General features: G+C 39.1%; 1 protein-coding gene, 1 non-coding gene and 1 pseudogene across 2 annotated transcripts; 1 reads left to right on the top strand and 2 right to left on the bottom strand.

Annotated features, from left to right (window-relative positions):
• Nucleotides 1-376: 376 nt before the first annotated feature.
• LOC103232262 (histone H3.3A-like) lies at nucleotides 377-1,341 on the top strand. The gene has a single exon (XM_007992162.3). It carries the CDS (start codon nucleotides 394-396, stop codon nucleotides 802-804), a length of 411 nt encoding a protein of 136 aa, XP_007990353.1. The 5' UTR covers nucleotides 377-393; the 3' UTR covers nucleotides 805-1,341.
• Nucleotides 1,342-11,874: 10,533 nt separating this feature from the next.
• Nucleotides 11,875-12,001, bottom strand: LOC119621134 (small nucleolar RNA ACA64). The gene has a single exon (XR_005237653.1). It is a non-coding gene; the product is annotated as a small nucleolar RNA ACA64 (small nucleolar RNA).
• Nucleotides 12,002-13,759: 1,758 nt separating this feature from the next.
• On the bottom strand, nucleotides 13,760-14,565 carry LOC103232949 (cyclin-dependent kinase 2-associated protein 2 pseudogene; annotated as a pseudogene).
• Nucleotides 14,566-17,513: the final 2,948 nt, after the last annotated feature.

Raw genomic sequence — 17,513 nt, 5'->3', positions numbered from 1 at the left:
CACCGCGCCCGGCCTGTTCTATCAGTTTTAAGGTGTCTGTGTTGATGTGAATGCTGGTCAGCTGTGAGGCATGTCTGACACTTCTCTCTCACTTTTCATTATGGATGAAACTAGTTTTTCAGGTTAACTTTGGAATGCCCCTAACCAAGAAGCAGGTCTGTTCAGATGGTTGAGGGGCTTAGAATTTTATTTTTGGTTGATATTCTCCCCTTTCTGGCCAAGATTTGCCAGAAGTTACATTGATGGCCACCAAACTTCTGTTTTGACCCATAGTATTACTCAGGCAGCATGGCTGCCTGGCCCAGGTCCATCCTCTCCCTCAGTGGGAACCCTAGGGCCAAGGGACTTAGAGCCAAAAGATTTATAGCCAGTAAGTAAGGAGGTCTCTGTACCATGGCTCGTACAAAGCAGACTGCCCGCAAATCGACCGGTGGTAAAGCACCCAGGAAGCAACTGGCTACAAAAGCCGCTCGCAAGAGTGCGCCCTCTACTGGAGGGGTGAAGAAACCTCATCGTTACAGGCCTGGTACTGTGGCACTCCGTGAAATTAGACGTTATCAGCAGTCCACTGAACTTCTGATTTGCAAACTTCCCTTCCAGCGTCTGGTGCAAGAAATTGCTCAGGACTTTAAAACAGATCTGCGCTTCCAGAGCGCAGCTATTGGTGCTTTGCAGGAGGCAAGTGAGGCCTATCTGGTTGGCCTTTTTGAAGACACCAACCTGTGTGCTATCCATGCCAAACGTGTAACAATTATGCCAAAAGACATCCAGCTAGCACGCCGCATACGTGGAGAACGTGCTTAAGAATCCACTATGATGGGAAACATTTCATTCTTAAAAAAAAAAAAAAAAAAATTCTCTTCTTCCTGTTATTGGTAGTTCTGAACGTTAGATATTTTTTTTCTATGGGGTCAAAAGGTATCTAAGTATATGATTGTGAGTGGAAAAATAGGGGACAGAAATCAGGTATTGGCAGTTTTTCCATTTTCATTTGTGTGTGAATTTTTAATATAAATGCAGAGGCGTAAAGCATTAATGCAAGTTAAAATGTTTCAGTGAACAAGTTTCAGCGGTTCAACTTTATAATAATTATAAATAAACCTGTTAAATTTTTCTGGACAATGCCAGCATTTGGATTTTTTTAAAACAAGTAAATTTCTTATTGATGGCAACTAAATGGTGTTTGTAGCATTTTTATTGTACAGTAGATTCCATCCATTCACTATACTTTTCTGAGTTGTCCTACATGCAAGTACATGTTTTTAATGTTGTCTGTCTTCTGTGCTGTTCCTGTAAGTTTGCTATTAAAATACATTAAACTAAAAAAAAAAAAAAAAAAGATTTATAGCCAATTTAAATGTTCTAGGCCAAACAGGAATGGACATCAACAGGCATTTATTAACCCTTAAAATTTTGTATATAAAAGTCACCAAACAAAAAGTCAAATGTGAGGTTACAAAACTGACTTATCTACTTTTAACTTCTATATAGTGAGCTACTGTGGTCTTGGTTTTAGTTACAATGTAACAATTATCTGTACAAAACATAAGCCTTGTTAAAACTTTTTGGCTAAGGAGTTTAGAGACTTGTGCCACAATGCTTTTTGCCCTCTTTTAGCAATTTGTCCTAAGGTGGCTGATAATTTTTTTAAGTCTATATCTATCTGGATAAATATCATAACTGGGACTATTATACCCAGTAGGCTTCATCACAGGTATCTTTATATCCTCTCAGTAATAATTTTCTTTTAATTCTACAGAAAGCAGAAAATTCTTTATGGTTGTGATGGATGAAATGGTGCCATGCATGTAATTATCCAGAAGACAAAGTCCCGTATTTTGCCAGCTGTTTAGGCATCCAAGTACCCATCCTTGATTTGCAGGGTCTGAATTAATTCTGTTCCTCAAAACTGGCCCTTATAATCTCACACACCCACTTCTTCTGGGATAGTCCCTGGGCCTAGAGGAAAGTTGTTCGTATAGGTTTAGCAGTAGGACATTTGCAGTGAAAAACTAACCGGATCCAGTGGGATTCAAAATGACAAAGATTTGCAGGCCTTTTCAAATCATCTCTAGTCTTCTGAATACATGATTCTGATTTTCTCAGAAGAAGTAAAACTACGAGAAATAAATAACAATAGTTTGACAATAGAAAGAGAATGTGCGTGTCAGAACAGAAAAAGGAACCTATTCCATTAGGATACCAACTAAAAACATGAAGAAAGTTATACTGATACTCTTTAGAATATTATTGTAGCCCAGAAATAATTCATGATTCAATTTTCACTCAAAAACAAAATTCAAGGCTGTAGTCTAGTAAAAGGTGTTATAGTTTTCCTTTGAAACAATTTCTCTCCTCTAGTCCTCCTTTTCTACTAAGGAGAAATTACAGTAAGACCAATTTGTGTGTGAAATAAGTTTTAGGCTTATTATACTTGGCCTGATTATTTACACAAAGTGCAGCAAGAATTGTTTGACGATATAGGCTCTTTTCAAGTAGGCTTTGCTGAACTTTACCTAAAAATGTGTTATTCTAGTCAAAGCCTTGGAAAAATAACCAGAGTCTCCAATTGTCTTATTTTCTTTTTAAAAAGACTCTTAGTAAACTTATGCAAATTATATTGTTATGAAATCAGAATATGCATGAACAGTTTCCAAATTTTGGAGACCTCAGATAGAGAGAAAGGTAAATTTGCTTACAAAAACATACTTTACCCAATTGCTCTAAACTATAAATAACTAATAAATACATAAATAAATAAATAAAAATATTTTCATGACGCTCCTTTAACCAAATCAGCAGACTTTCAAACAAAATGTTGTTTGTTCACCTTGGAACTGCCATTCACAAGCCAACCAGCTCTTGTCAGATGAGAGCTGTTTATCTGGCACTGAAAAAATCTAGCAGCTATTCACATTGCTAGAGCCAGTCCTCAGGGAAAAAGAGGCTCCCCGCTAATGAATACCTCCTCCTTGCATCCCCAGATAGCATGATCCTATAAAAACCACATTCATTTTATCATGGAAATCTTAGGGGCACTATTATTTTTGTTAGCATAGGGGTAGCTTTAGTTAGTATTCCATAGCAAGGCAGTAAATATACCTTAAGTGGAAATTCTCTAGTCCAAACTTCCAGTAGTTATCATTGGAAAGTGCTCACAGGCTTTTGTCATAAGCCCCAATAAACGCTCCACAAAGAGCTAACAAATGAAGGATTTGTCCTGACCAGCACTCTAGCTTCCACCCTATATTCTGTAGGCTCAGGCAATCTTACTAGTTCCCATTTAGTGTATCCAATGAACATTTCTCAAAGGTCAGATTTACATGCCTTCAGTTTTATGGTACTAGATAGGGAAAACATCCCGTAGTGAGGTACAATTCCCATTTTCATAGGAAATTTAGGTAAAGGAGTCACAACTACCTTACAAAAAGCCTGTTTAAGCGTCTCAAATTTCATAATCCTATCAGTCTTTACATTTTTATGTTCTGGTCCCAGGAACTTTTCTTGTCTACTACCAGACCATTTTACCATTTCTGGTGGAAAAGGATTTGGGTTCCCAGCATGGAGTTGAGCCAAGAGACTCAAGCTCATTTGTCAATCTTTACCTTAACTCAACTCAGCTTTGCCCCAGGTAATGTTAGCTTGCTCATTATACCTTTTCCCTTTTGTTTTTTTCTTAAATTCCTCCGACATGGGGCAAATGTAAGAAAGTGATGTGGGACCTTTTCATGTAGGGGGGACCCAGCAGGGACTCCCTAGCAGGGACTCCCTTTGTTTCACCCAACCTTTGATGGTGTTGTAAAGACCTTTGCCGTAACTCCATCAATTTTCATTTCATTTCATTTCTTAATAAACATCTAACGATTTCCACCATTCTGGGATGAGTCCTTTGACTCCCTTTTGCCTTTCCCTTTTTTGTTGTGGTTAATTACTGTAATGTTCTATTAACATCTGTAAGACCCATGAAGGACAGAAAATTTGATAAGGCTTCTTAAACAGTTGTTTGATTCTGCAGACGTAATGTCATCCAGGGTGCCCATATAGAAGGGGCCCCCTTAACCACAGCTTTTACCATGATCTGGGTAATAGGCATATTCAGTGGAAACATATCTTAGTTATCATAAATCCAGTCCCACATGGCTTGCATATAAGGAATATCAGTTACTTCATCTGGGATGCTTCACTTGGTATTTTATAGAGAGAGGTGGGAAATCCCCTTCTCAGGGTAAACAGACCTTAAGTGGCATTCATCCAATCCACTGGGCTGATTGTTCTCTCACAAATAACCTGCTCTTCATCTGGATCACATATAATCATCAGTGATTGTCTAATAGTAAGCTATGGGTTCTGTAACAACCCAAACATGCTCTTTCATTCTGTAGCATTTAAAATATAAGATACTGCCCTTAAAGTAGTTATTTTTACATTCTATTAAAGGGTTCTCAGGAAGTGGATGACACAAAACTACAAAATGGAACCATTTCTTTACATTATACTCTATGACTGGTTTTGCCCTTCCCTCATATTGACTATCTTGGTAACCACAGGTTTGAGAGTTCCTTTCTGTTGCCCTGCATAATTCTGCCCTTGGGGTGCAGCTTTCAGGCTGGTGGTGTAAACTTAGACTGATTTAAATCTGAGCTCTCTCTAGAATCAAGGTCCAACTCAGCATTATTACTATCATTATTATTAGACAGAGTTTTGCTGTTGTTGCCCAGGCTGGAGTGCAATGGTGCAATCTCAGTTTACTGCAACCTCAGCCTCCTGGGTTCAAGCGATTCTCCTTCCTCAGCCTCCCAAGTAGCTGGGGTTACAGGCATGCACCACCGCGCCTGGCTAATTTTGTGTTTTTTGTAGAGATGGCATTTCTTCCTGTTGGTCAGGCTGGTCTCAAACTCCCGACCTCAGGTGATCCGCCCACCTCGGCTTCCCAAAGTGCTGGGATTACAGTCATGAGTCACTCCGCCCAGCCTCAGCATTATTCTTTAATTTCATTTTACACTTTTACACTGTACAGATAATAACCAAGGAATCAAAGGTTTCTAATTTCCCACCCTTTGATTTTCTCTTTATTCATTTAGTTTTGTCTGTATGTGTGTGTGTGTGTGTATATATGTATGTGTGTGTGTATATATATGAATGTGTGTGTGTGTGTGTGTATATATATATATATTTTTTTTTTGAGATGGAGTCTCACTGTCTCCCAGGCTGGAGTGCAGTGGCACGATCTTGGCTCACTGCAACCTCCACATCCCGGGTTCAAGTGATTCTCTTACCTCAGCCTCACAAGTCACTGGGATTACAGATGCACGCCACCACACCTGGTTAATTTTTGTATTTTTAGTAGAGACGGACTTTCGCCATGTTGGTCAGGCTGGTCTTGAACTTCTGAACTCAGGCGATCTGCCTGCCTTGGCCTCCCAAAGCTCTGGGATTACAAGTGTGAGCCACAGCGCCCGGCTGCCTGTATATTTTTAGAAGTTTGGAATCGCCTCTAAACTAGAAAAAAAACCCCAAAAAACAAAAAAAAAAACCCCTAGCCTCTAAACTAGCAAAAACCACATTCTTGTGTTTTATAAACTTCACCAAAATCACTTTTTACTCTCTTATTTTATCTCTTAGTAAACCAGATTCCCAGTGCAAAAAATTGAGGATCACTTAAGTTAACATAACATGCTTTTTAAAATTTTAAGCAACTGGAGAGAATTTTAAGATTAAATTTACCAAATTTATCTTACCAAATATTACTAAAGTCATGTGAACTAAAAGGCATCAGAGCTAGTTTTTATTAGCCTGATAAGTACTTACTTTTCTTTAAGCCAATTGATTAGAACTCTTTCATATGGTTTGGTAGTGAAATATCACTTTCACATGATACATATAAAACATATAGACATAACAGACGTACAGAAAAAGGCAGATCTTATAACATTTTTACATCCCTGTTTTCAAAAATTCTCTCCCTTACTTTAGACTATTAATTTTTTTAAAAAAAAAAGCGTTACAGGAGCCAATAAAAGTTGAAGGAGTGATTTACTATCCCAGGCCTTCTCAAAAGGGAGAGCTGAGGCAGCAAGATGCAGTAGAAGTTGAACTTCTAAGGTATCAATCTAAAGAATTTAGAAAAATAACAAATTACAGAATTTTAAAATTAAAAACATCTTTCGTTAAAATTAAGTCAGGCCCGGTGCAGTGGCTCACACCTGTAATCCCAGTACTGTGGGAGGCCAAGATGGACGGATCACGAGGTCATGAGTTCGAGAACAGCATGACCGACAAGGTGAAACCCCGTCTCTACTAAAACTACAAACATTAGCCGAGCGCTATGGCAGGCGCCTGTAATCCCAGCTGCTCGGGAGACTGAGGCAGGAGAATCACTTGAACCCGGGCGGCAGAGGTTGCAGTGAGCCAAGATCATGCCACTGCACTCCAGCCTGGGCAATAGAGTGAGACTCCGTCTCAAAAAAAATAAAATAAAATAAAATAAAAAAATACGTCAATGTTTTTAAGAAAATCTTGTTCTAACCAATACTTGAGTTTTACGTTAGTGTATTTTTAACATCAAATGCTAATTTCTAGGAAGACTGTTGTCATTTTCCTTTAATTATAGCCAATTTAAGCACAAGACTTTTTAAATATTTTTTTTGTGACTCTTATTACAATTTACACAGAACATTTATGATGTGCTTGGACTATCTGTTTTGTCTTAAATATCCACCATTCTTAAACAACCAGTAATTTTATTTTGGGACAGAAATTTACCAGACAAGTTTCTCTCTTATACAAAGTCATTTTTCTTTTCACCTTTCATACTAACAATACCTCTTTATATCTATAACTTTACTTATTTATTTTTTATTTTATTTTTTCGAGATAGAGCCTCACCCACCCTGTCACTCAGGTTGGAGTGCAATGGTGCGATCTTGGCTCTCTGCAACCTCCACCTTCTGGGTTCAAGTAATTCTCCCGCCTCAGCCTCCTAAGCAGCTGGGACTACAGCTGCGCGCCACCAAGCCCAGCTAGTTTTTCTTTTTTGTATTTTCAGTAGAGACGAGGTTTCACCCTGTTGGCCAGGCTGGTCTCGAACTCCCACCTCAGTCTCCCGAGGTGCTGGGATTACAGGCGTGAGCCACCACATCTGGCCTATAACTTTCTTTAAATCTCTCTTACTTCCTGGTTCTTTTCACTGTGTTTTGTATGTAACCTTTAAATAACTTTTGAATTAGACAAAAATTATTTACCTTTTAATAGGAACACATTCTTTTAAAAAATGTGTTCCTATAAATTTATAATTTGGAAATTACCCAGACATTTAATAAATATCTATTAACATAGATTATATTACAAGTGTATTTATGAGCATGTATTCCATTATATTTTCTTGACAAATTTATTTATTTTTAATGGTTTACCTAGATTATGTATGAAAACAGTGTTAGTCATTATTTAAAGTTATTTCCCTGTTAAATATTTTTATAGCCTATAAATTTCAGATTTTTACCTACATAAGAAACTTGAGGTGAAGTATATGGGTATTTTACCAATAATTCAGAAGTTAGCTCTTTTCATTGAACCAACAATATTAATTGTCTTACTTATCAAAAATTGCACAAGCGAAGATCATTCTGTTTGGGGCTATGTTTTTGGTTTTATAACCCTTATGCCAAATTTTGACATTTTATAGTATTTGGCAAGCATAAGAATGAAACTGCTTCATCAATAAATGCAACTAAAAGTGTTGACAATTCTTAAGACATTTCTACTATTACTTTACCAATAATATTATATTTGGCTTATTTATAGAAAATTTTACTTAAGTCACATGAACTTGAAAAGCATTTGGGATTATCACTTACTTAATTTATGAATACTCTTTAACTTTAATCCAATTTGGTACCTTGTGGCCACAACACATAACAAAATACATGCATGTATACATAAACCCACACAACACACTCATACAAGGATCTCATATATTTTACTTCGGAACTCTAGCCATTGTATATTAATACAAACCCATTGCTTCACAAAAACAAAAAATAAACACAAAGAAAAAGTTGGATCCAAACAGTAGTTTTCACCTCAGTAGAAAAGTAACAACAGATTTATAGCAGGCAGAAAAAAAAATAGAGAAATAGAGAGCTTAGGAACTCTATAGCTGCAGGTTGATCTTTGGGCTTTGAATTTTTCCTGGATGTAATTTGCTCATCAGTTTAAAATGTGTACAGCAGACCATAATATGTAATCAACTGGAGTACTAAAAAACCTGAAATGCCCTCAAACTTTTCCATTTTACCCACACACTTGCAAGTAGAGGCACCATAATACCAATGGGTTACCAAAAAGAGGATCATTCTCCTTCTCTTTCTTCATTTTTATGTATTTTTGTATGTATTTATTTTGAGATGGAGTCTTGCTCTGTCACCCAGGCTGGAGTGCAGTGGCATGATCTTGGCTCACTGCAACCTCTGCCTTTTGGGCTCAAGTGATTCTCCTTCCTCAGCCTCCTGAGTAGCTGGGACTACAAGCATGCACCACCACGCCCGGCTAATTTTTGTATATTTAGTAGAAACGGGGTTTCACCATGTTGACCAGGCTTGTCTCGAACTCCTGACCTCAAGTGATCTTCCTGCCTCAGCCTCCCAAAGTGTTGGTATTACAGGTGTGAGCTACCATGCCCAGCCTCTTTCTTCATTCTTAGATTGTTTCTCACCTCTTTTTCTAAAAAAGAGGACCTGAGTTGTGGCCTACGGGTGTGTGTGTGTGTGTGTGTGTGTTTGTGTGTATTAATGTGTTCTGATTGTCAGTGGGACTCCACAGTGTTTCACCACTGAGTCATTTCTGCCCTCTTACATGTCGCAATTTCTCTCACCAGAGGTCTACCACCTCCAAGAGCGCTCAAAATGCCTAGTGATCAGCTCTTATATGCATTTTCCGGACAAGGCCTTTTTAAACAAATGTTGTTGGTTCCTTGTAGGGCCACTTCACATTGTGGCGGGGAGGGGGGGGGGGTGGGGGGGGGTGGGGAGGGGGGGGGTGGGAGGGGAGGTGGGGGGTGGGCGGTCAACCTTCAGACACTCCCACTCAGTCCCCAGTCACCCAGGGGTGCCTTTTGGCTGGGAGGGGCTAAATCCCCTTTCTTTTTGAAGCCAAGTAGCTCAGTCTCTCATTTGTCTATGCAAATTACAGTTCAGTTCCTCATGCAAATGTGCAGACAAACCAACTGACCTTAATTTCAGGAGGAAAAAACAATGGAGAAGACCCTTTGAAATGCACCTCTGAACTGGAAACCAAATGGGATACCCAAAAGGGGATGACTCTCTTTGTCTTTAGAAAAAGGCAATGGAGAAGACCTTTTAGAATGCACCTTCAAACTAGAATTAGGATGCTAAACAGCAACTTCCCAGGAGAAAATACTCAGCCCAGACCCCTTCCTGAAAACTATCCTCAGCCATCCCCTAACTTTGTAGCTCTCACCTGCCATTACACACATCAAGGTCAAATTCTCGCAGTACAAGATAATCTCTGATTCCCCCCAAACTCAAAGAGGTGAGTTAATGCAATACAAGACTTAAGAATCTACTCATGACTCTTGCAACTCCACAAAGAAAGCTGAACACCACAAAAGGGGCATGAATGGCACCTTTATTCTGAGTTCTTTAAGGTGTCTGAGCATTAGAAGCCCTCTCTAGATTTTTAACTTTGTACTGAAGATGGCAAAATTGGAGGGAGGAATAGGGCGAAGAAAAGTAATTGAAAGAACTTTTTTTTTTTTTTTTTTTGAGACGGAGTCTCGCTCTGTCACCCCGGCTGGAATGCAGTGGCACGATCTCGGCTCACTGCAAGCTCCGCCTCCCGGGTTTACGCCATTCCCCTGCCTCAGCCTCCCGAGTAGCTCGGACTACAGGCGCCCGCCACCTCGCCCGGCTAGTTTTTTGTACTTTTTAGTACAGACGGGGTTTCACCGTGTTAGCCAGGATGGTCTCGATCTCCTGACCTTGTGATCCGCCCATCTCGGCCTCCCAAAGGGCTGGGATCACAAGCTTGAGCCACCGCGCCCGGCCAGAACATTTTTTTTTTTTTTTTTAAAGAAAGGAAGTGAATGGAGAAACCAAGTACGTGATTTGTTTTTGGTTTTTTTTTTATCCTACAGCAGTGAGGAATTTTAGCCAATTCGGAAGCCTTATTCCCCATAATTTGGAATTCTCATTTAGGTTTGACCAAGTTGGGTAGAGTTGGCCAAATCCAATGGGAGAATAACCAAAACAATGTGATTGCTGAGTACTCTAATGGTCAGAAATTAAAACCAGTTGGTTGTCAGTTTTAACATTTAGTCATTAAGGAGAACTTTCAAGACAGACAAACCGAACTAAGCTGCTTATCTAGGAATGGGGCCCATGCATAAGACTGCTCTGTACTATTTTAGAAGCAGAAAAAAACCTCAAACTCATCTTCCCTGTTGGAGGCGAGCTGAAACCCCAGAGGGAGTTGCCTGCTTTCCATTGTTATGGAATCAGGAAAACTCACCTTCCTTGTTGGAAAAAAGTACAACTCCAGAAAAGGAGTCATACAACAAAATAAATCTCAGATTCTAACAAAATTTTGGGAGACCAGAGATTCTCTGTAGGAGGGCCTCCAAAGCCAGTAAATTTTTTCTATTAGATTGAGCAATAACGATAGCTCAAACTGTTACCAAGCATGGATAGGAGATTTGACAAAGGTCAGGGGAACCTCTACTCAGAGTTCCTTCATGGTTACCAGTTTGTAAAATAAAGAGTATCTAAGACAAGTCTCCATCAATTTAGAAGCTTATTTTGCCAAAGTTAAGGACATGCCCATGATACAGTCTCAGGAGCCCCTGACGACGTGTGCACAAGGTGGTTGAGCTACAACTGGTTTTATACATTTTAGGGAGACATAAAACATCGATCAATACATGTAAAATGTACATTGGTTTTGTCTGGAAAGGTGGGACAACTGGAAGTCTGGACTTTCAGGTGATAGGTGGATGAAAAGATTGTCTGATTGGCAATTGTTTGAAAGAGTTATTATATGAAGACCTGGAATCAACAGAAAGGAGTGTCTGCATTATAATAAGGGGTTGTGGAGACCAAGGTTTTATCATGTAGATGAAGCCCCAGGTAGCACACTTCAGAGAAAATAGATTGTAAATGTTTTTTTTTTTTTTTTTTTTTTAATTTTTTATTATTAGACTTAAAGAGTCTGTTCTGTCATTCTTAAGGTCTTTTGTTGATGTGTATGCTGGTCAGCTGTGAGTCATGTCTTACACACCTCCCTCACTTCCCATCATGACCAAAACCAGTTTATCAGGTTGATTTTGGAATACCTTCAACTAAGAACAGGGGTCTGTTTAGATAGTTGGGGGGCTTAGAGCTTTATTTTTGGTTTACACTTTTTCTTTTATTTTTTAATTTGTGTGAGTACAGAGTAGGTATACATATATATTTATGGAGTACATGAGATGTTTTCATATAGGCATTAAATGTAAAATAATCACAGCATGAAGAATGAGGCATCCATTTTCTCAAGCGCTTATCTTTTGAGTTATAAACAATCCAATTACATCCATGAAGTTATTTTAAACTGTACAATTAACTTATTATTGACTATAGTCACCTTGTTGTGTCATCAAATAGTAGGTTTTATCCATTTTTTTAAAATTTTTTCTTTTAGACAAACAGTTTTATTTGAAAAACAGAGCCAGCTGAGTCTCCCCCTTTCCACAGACCTGGCAGTTTTGGGCTCAGGTGTGAGAGGATCAGTTTCCTGCAGAGAGAAGACAGGTTTAGGGGTTGAAGGCCAGACCCAGGGGCTAGACCACATGAGTGGCCACACTGGGGCAGAGGCCACAGTGCCCATCAGGGCCTGGGTTCCACTGCTGCACATGGGGCAGTGTACAACAAGCTGAGGCCCCTGGAGGCTCTGGGTGCCAAATCTCACCCATGGCCATGGCCAAAGCTGGGGGTGATATTCAACCAATGCCAGTGACCCCAACCACTAGTGGGATGTGTGTGTCCAACACTGCTAGACCTACCCGGGCAGAGAGACCATTATTTTATTTTTGTTTTTTGGTACTCATTAACAATTCTCACCTCCCTGCTAGTCCCCCACTACACTTCCCAGCCTCTGGTAACCATTCTTCTACTGTCTATGTCCATGAAATCTATTTTTTTTTAACTTTTAGATCCCACAAATAAGTAAGAACATGTGAAGTTTATCTTTATGTGCCTGGCTGATTTCATTAACATAATAATATTCAGTTTCATCCACGCTGTTACAAATGACATGATCTCATTTTTTTATGGTTGAATAGTACTCCATTGTGTATATGTATCACATTTTCCTTATCCATTCATCTATTGGTGGACATTTAGGTTGCTTCCAAATCTTAGCTATTTTAAATAGTGCTGCAACAAACGTAAGAGTGCAGATGTGTCTTCAATATATATATTTATTTTTTGGGTGGGGGTATATACCCGCAGTGGGGATGTTGGATCATATGGTACCTCAAGTTTTAGTTTTGAGGACTCTCCAAACTGTTCTTCATAGTGGTTGTACATTTCCATTCCAAATGTAAATGTAAATTTACGTTTCCACCAATGGTGTATAAGGGTTCCCTTTTCTCCACATCCTCGTGAGCATTTTCTATTGCCTGACTTTTGGATAAAAGCCATTTTATCTGGGGTAAGATGATATCTCATTGTAGTTTTGATTCACATTTTTCTGATGATCCATGATGTTGAGCACATTTTCATGTCTGTTTGCCATTTGTATGTTTTCTTGGAGAAATGTCTATTCAAATCTTTTGTACTTTTTTTTTTTGAGATAATGTTTTACTCCTGTCTCCCATGCTGGAGTGCAATAGCATAATCTCAACTCACTGAAACTTCCACCTCCCAGGCTCAAGCAATTCTCCTGCCTCAGCCTCCCAAGTAGCTGGGACTACAGGTGTGTGCCACCATGCCTGGCTAATATTTGTATTTTTTGTAGAGAGGGGGTCTCACTATGTTGCCCAGGCTGGGCTCAAACTCCTGAGCTCAAGTGATCCACCTTCTTCCTTTCCAATTTTGATGCCTTTTATATCTTTCTCTTGTTTGATTGCTTTTACTAGGAGTTCCAGTATTATGTTGAATAATAGTGGTGAAAATGGTATTATTGTCATGTTTAGATCTTAGAGAAAAGCCTTTCAGTTTTTCTCTATTCAGTAGGATACTAGCTGTGGGTCTGTCATATATGGCTTTTATTATGTTGACATTTATTTCTTCTATTCCTAGTTTTTGAGGGTTTTTATCATGAAGGGATGTTGAATTTTATCAGTGTTTTTCAGGATCAATTAAAATGATCAGATTGTTTTTATCCTTCATTCTATTGATATGATGTATCACACTGATTGATTTGCACATATTTAACTCTCCTTGCATCCCAGGAATAAATGGTACTGGTCATGATCAATTATCTTTCTAATTTATTGTTGAAACCAGTTTGTTAGTATTTTGTTGAGGATTTTTGCATTAATATTCATCAGAGATATTAGCCTGTAGTTTCCTTTTTATGATGTGTCTTCGTCTGGTTTTGGTATCAGGGTACTACTGGCCTTGCAGAATGAGTTTGGAAGTGTTCCCTTGTGCTCTATTTTTTAAAAACTGGTTTGAGTAGTATTGGTATTAGTTTGGCATTATTGGTATTAGTTAGAAGTTTGGCAGAATTCAGCATGATAAAAGAGTCACTATGGCTCAGGACACAAGGCAGTGAGGTGCCAGGCCTGAGCCCCTGCTGGGGGAGAAGGCGGCTCAGGACAAAGTGGGAGAAGGGCTGGGAAGGGCTGAGCGGTGGGGACCACAGAAAGTTCCGGTGGGCAACACTGTTGGTAGGTCATGGGCGGGACTCATGGGGACCTCGCTGCTAACTCTTGTTGTGGGGGGATGTCCTTAGTGCTGCCACCTGGAGTGAGAGCCGCTCTTTGGTTCCTGGAGGGGACCCACCAAGGGACACAGGACAGGAAGCCCAGGATGGTTAATGCAACTCGGGATGAAGGCCAGGGAGAAGCGGGTGCTCTGCAGTGGCCGAGAAAGGTCCAGACGCTGAGGCCGAGGCGCTTCCTGTTACGTGCGGGCGTTCCGCTCTGTCTCTGCCAGGCACTCTCTGACTAGGGCCAGAGCATGGATGATACCTCTCTTCAGGCGCTCCATGGCGCTCTTGCTGCCAGCATAGGTGGGCCGGATCTCTTTGCCCATCTCCTCTATGACTGACAGCAGGTCCGTGTAGGTGCTCTGGGAGCCCTGGGCGCCGGGTGGCTTCGTCGCCTGCACGTAGCCTGCACGTAGCCCATGGAAGGCGGTCCAAAGTCGTTAAACAGCTGTCTAAAAGGAGCGGCGGCTCCTGGCACTGAGCCCGACGGCGACGGGACGCTTCCTGTAGGGATCAGGGTGCCCGGCCCAGGGGTGCTGGAGCCAGGGGTGCTGCTGGGGGCAGGAGCGATGGGTTTGTAGGACATTCCCCAACTCCTGGGCGCGGCGGACGCCAGCCGGCCGCTCCTCCGGGATTGGCTGCGGGGCCGCTCAGCCGCGCTCTGATTACTTTTCAATTTTTATATTCTGAACTTTTAAATATATTTTTAACAGTAAACATGTTTTGTCCTTTTAATATAAAAATAAGTATTTCAACACTATCACATAAATAGAAAATCTCACCACTCAGAAAGAACCACTCTTAGTATTTTGTCACATTTCTTTCCAACCTGACATTATGCCTTATTTGTTTCCAAAATTGTCTGATTTCTGCTTTCATTTCATTTGACAGTATGGCATAAATGTTTTCTTATGTCATTAAAAACTGTTCATTAATTTGTTTTAATAGCTGTGAAGAATTACATTGTTTGGACATACTATAATTACTTTAGCTTAATATTCTATGTTGGTTTATTTCCCTTTATTATAATAACTAAAGCACTATTAGACATAATCATGCATTAATATTTGTCTGTATTTTGGATTAGGTCCTTAGGATAGTTCCATAAAACTTAAATTACTGGGTTAAATAATATGAACTTTTTTTTTTTTTTTTTTTTTTTTGAGATGGAGTCTCGCTCTGTTGCCCAGGCTGGAGTGCAGTGGTGTGATGTTGGCTCTCTGCAACCTCTACCTTCCAGGTTCAAGTGATTCTCCTGCCTCAGCCTCCCAAGAAGCTGAGACTACAGGTGCACCACCACGCCTGGCTGGTTTTTGTATTTTTTAGTAGAGATGGGATTTCTCCATGTTGGGCATGCTGGTCTTGAACTCCTGACCTCAACTGATTCACCCACTTTGGCCTCCCAAAGTGCTGGGATTACAGGTGTGAGCCACCGTGCCTGGCCTAATATGAACATTTTTAAAAGCTCTCCAAAAATAATACCAAATTACTTTTCAGAAATATACTAATTTATACTCCCACTAATTTTTTTCAGAGACAAGATCTCACTATGTTGCCCAGGCTGGAGTGGAGTGGCTATTCACACACAAGATCACAGCATACTGCATCCCTGAATTCCTGGACTCAAGTAATCCTCCTGCTCAAGTAGCTGGAACTACAAGGTATGCCACTGTATCCCACTAATTTTATTATTTCTTCCAGTAGTGTGTGAAAGTGCTTTATCACGAAACCATCATACATATGTTTCTAATAGATTAGGTAAAATCGTTATTGTCTATTTTTAGTTGAAGTTCTTTGATTTAGTGAAATTAAACATGTTACTTTTTCATTAGCCATTTATGTTTTATCTCCCGTGAATCATCTAATTACTTATGTCCTTTATTCATTTATATACTGGAGTTTTTGTATTTTTCTTATCAATTTGTATGAACTATTTATATATTAAGACTGTAGCCACCTTTCTGTAATATTTGTTGCAGGTAATTTTTCCAATCTTGTTCTTTTAAAATTTGATTTATGTTGTTAATGATGAAGAGTTTATAAAATTCAATCCTATCTATTGTTTTATTTTATAATTTATTTCCCATTGTTCCTAAACTTAGAAAGTGACCCCTCATCCTGAAATTTATTACATAATCAACCTTTTTTCTACTATTTTAAATTTTTATAATTTGATTTTTTGTATTAAGAAAATTTAACTACTTTTAATCCAGCTGGAATTTATATGATATGAGAGGATTGTTTATGAAATAGCCAAGCAGTTGTTCCAACATTATTTATTAAATATCTTTACTTTCACAATTGTTGCATTATACTCTCTTTGCCATCTATTAAAGTGTTATACTAAGGTCTGTTTCTTCACTGTCTATTCTGTTCCATTGATCTGGTGCCAATATTATTTTAATTTAATCATTGTAGGTTACATTAAATTTTAATATCTGACAAGGCTAGCTTTCACACATAAGATTTTTTTCTCTTTTTCATTTTTAAGCCATTATCTTCTATTTGTTTTTTCAGAGAAACTTCAGAAAAATGTTGTCATGTTTTTCTTCTCCACTCTCATATTTTACATTGAGGATATTGACTGCAATTGTGCTGTGTATGTTATGTTTCTTTCTTTTTTCTTTACAGATGGGGTCTTGCTGTGTTGCCCAGGCTCATTTCAAATTCCTAGCCTCAAGTGATCCTCCCACCTGGGCCTCTCAAAGTGCCGGGATTACAGGCATGAGCCACTGCACTCAACCTGTCATGTTTCTATTTATTTATTTATTTAACTTTTATACTACTTAGTGACTACTATCATGTTTCTTTTTTTAAAAAAAATGTTAAGTTTAGGGGTACATGTGCAGTTGTGTTATATAGGTAAACTTGTGTCATAGGGATTTATTGTACAGATTATTTGATCACCCAGGTATTAAGCCTAGTATCCATTAGTTATTTTTTTCTGATCCTCTCCCTCTTTCCACCTTCCACCCTCCAATAGGCCCTAGCGTTTGTTGTTCCCCTCTATGTGTCCATGAGTTCTCATCATTTAACTCCCATTCATAAGTAAGAACATGCGGTATTTGGGTTTCTCTTCCTGCACTAGTTTGTTAAGGAAAATGGCTTCCAGCTTCATCCATGTTCTTGCAAAGGACATGATCTTGTTCTCTTTTATGGCTGCATAGTATTCCATGGTATGTATCTACCACATTTTCTTTATCCAGTCTACTATTGATAAGCTTTTAGGTCGATTCACTCTCTTTGCTATTGTGAATAGTGCTTCAATAAACATATATGTATATGTGTCTTTATGATAGAACAATTTATATTCTTTTGGGTATATTTGTTGTAAGGATTGCTGGGCCAAATGTTATTTCTGTATTTAGGTCTTTGAGTAATTGCCATACTGCTTTCCACAATGGCTGAACTAATTTTTATTCCCACCAACAGTATATAAACATTCCTTTTTCTCTGCAACCTCTCCCACACCAGTTATTTTTCAGTAATAGCCATTCTGCCTGGTGCAAGATGGTATCACATTGTGGTTTTGATTTGCATTTCTCTAATTGTCAGTAATATTGAGCTTTTCTTCATTTGCCTGT

The sequence above is a fragment of the Chlorocebus sabaeus genome, chromosome X (assembly GCF_047675955.1).
Source record: "Chlorocebus sabaeus isolate Y175 chromosome X, mChlSab1.0.hap1, whole genome shotgun sequence".
Taxonomy (NCBI): Eukaryota; Metazoa; Chordata; class Mammalia; order Primates; family Cercopithecidae; genus Chlorocebus; species Chlorocebus sabaeus.
Note: the sequence above shows the minus strand (reverse complement) of the source record. Positions and strands in the feature narration are given on the sequence as shown.

Coding starts and splice junctions, on each gene's coding strand:
- LOC103232262 (XM_007992162.3), top strand. CDS start 394: ATGGCTCGTACAAAGCAGACTGCCCGCAAATCGACCGGTGGTAAAGCA.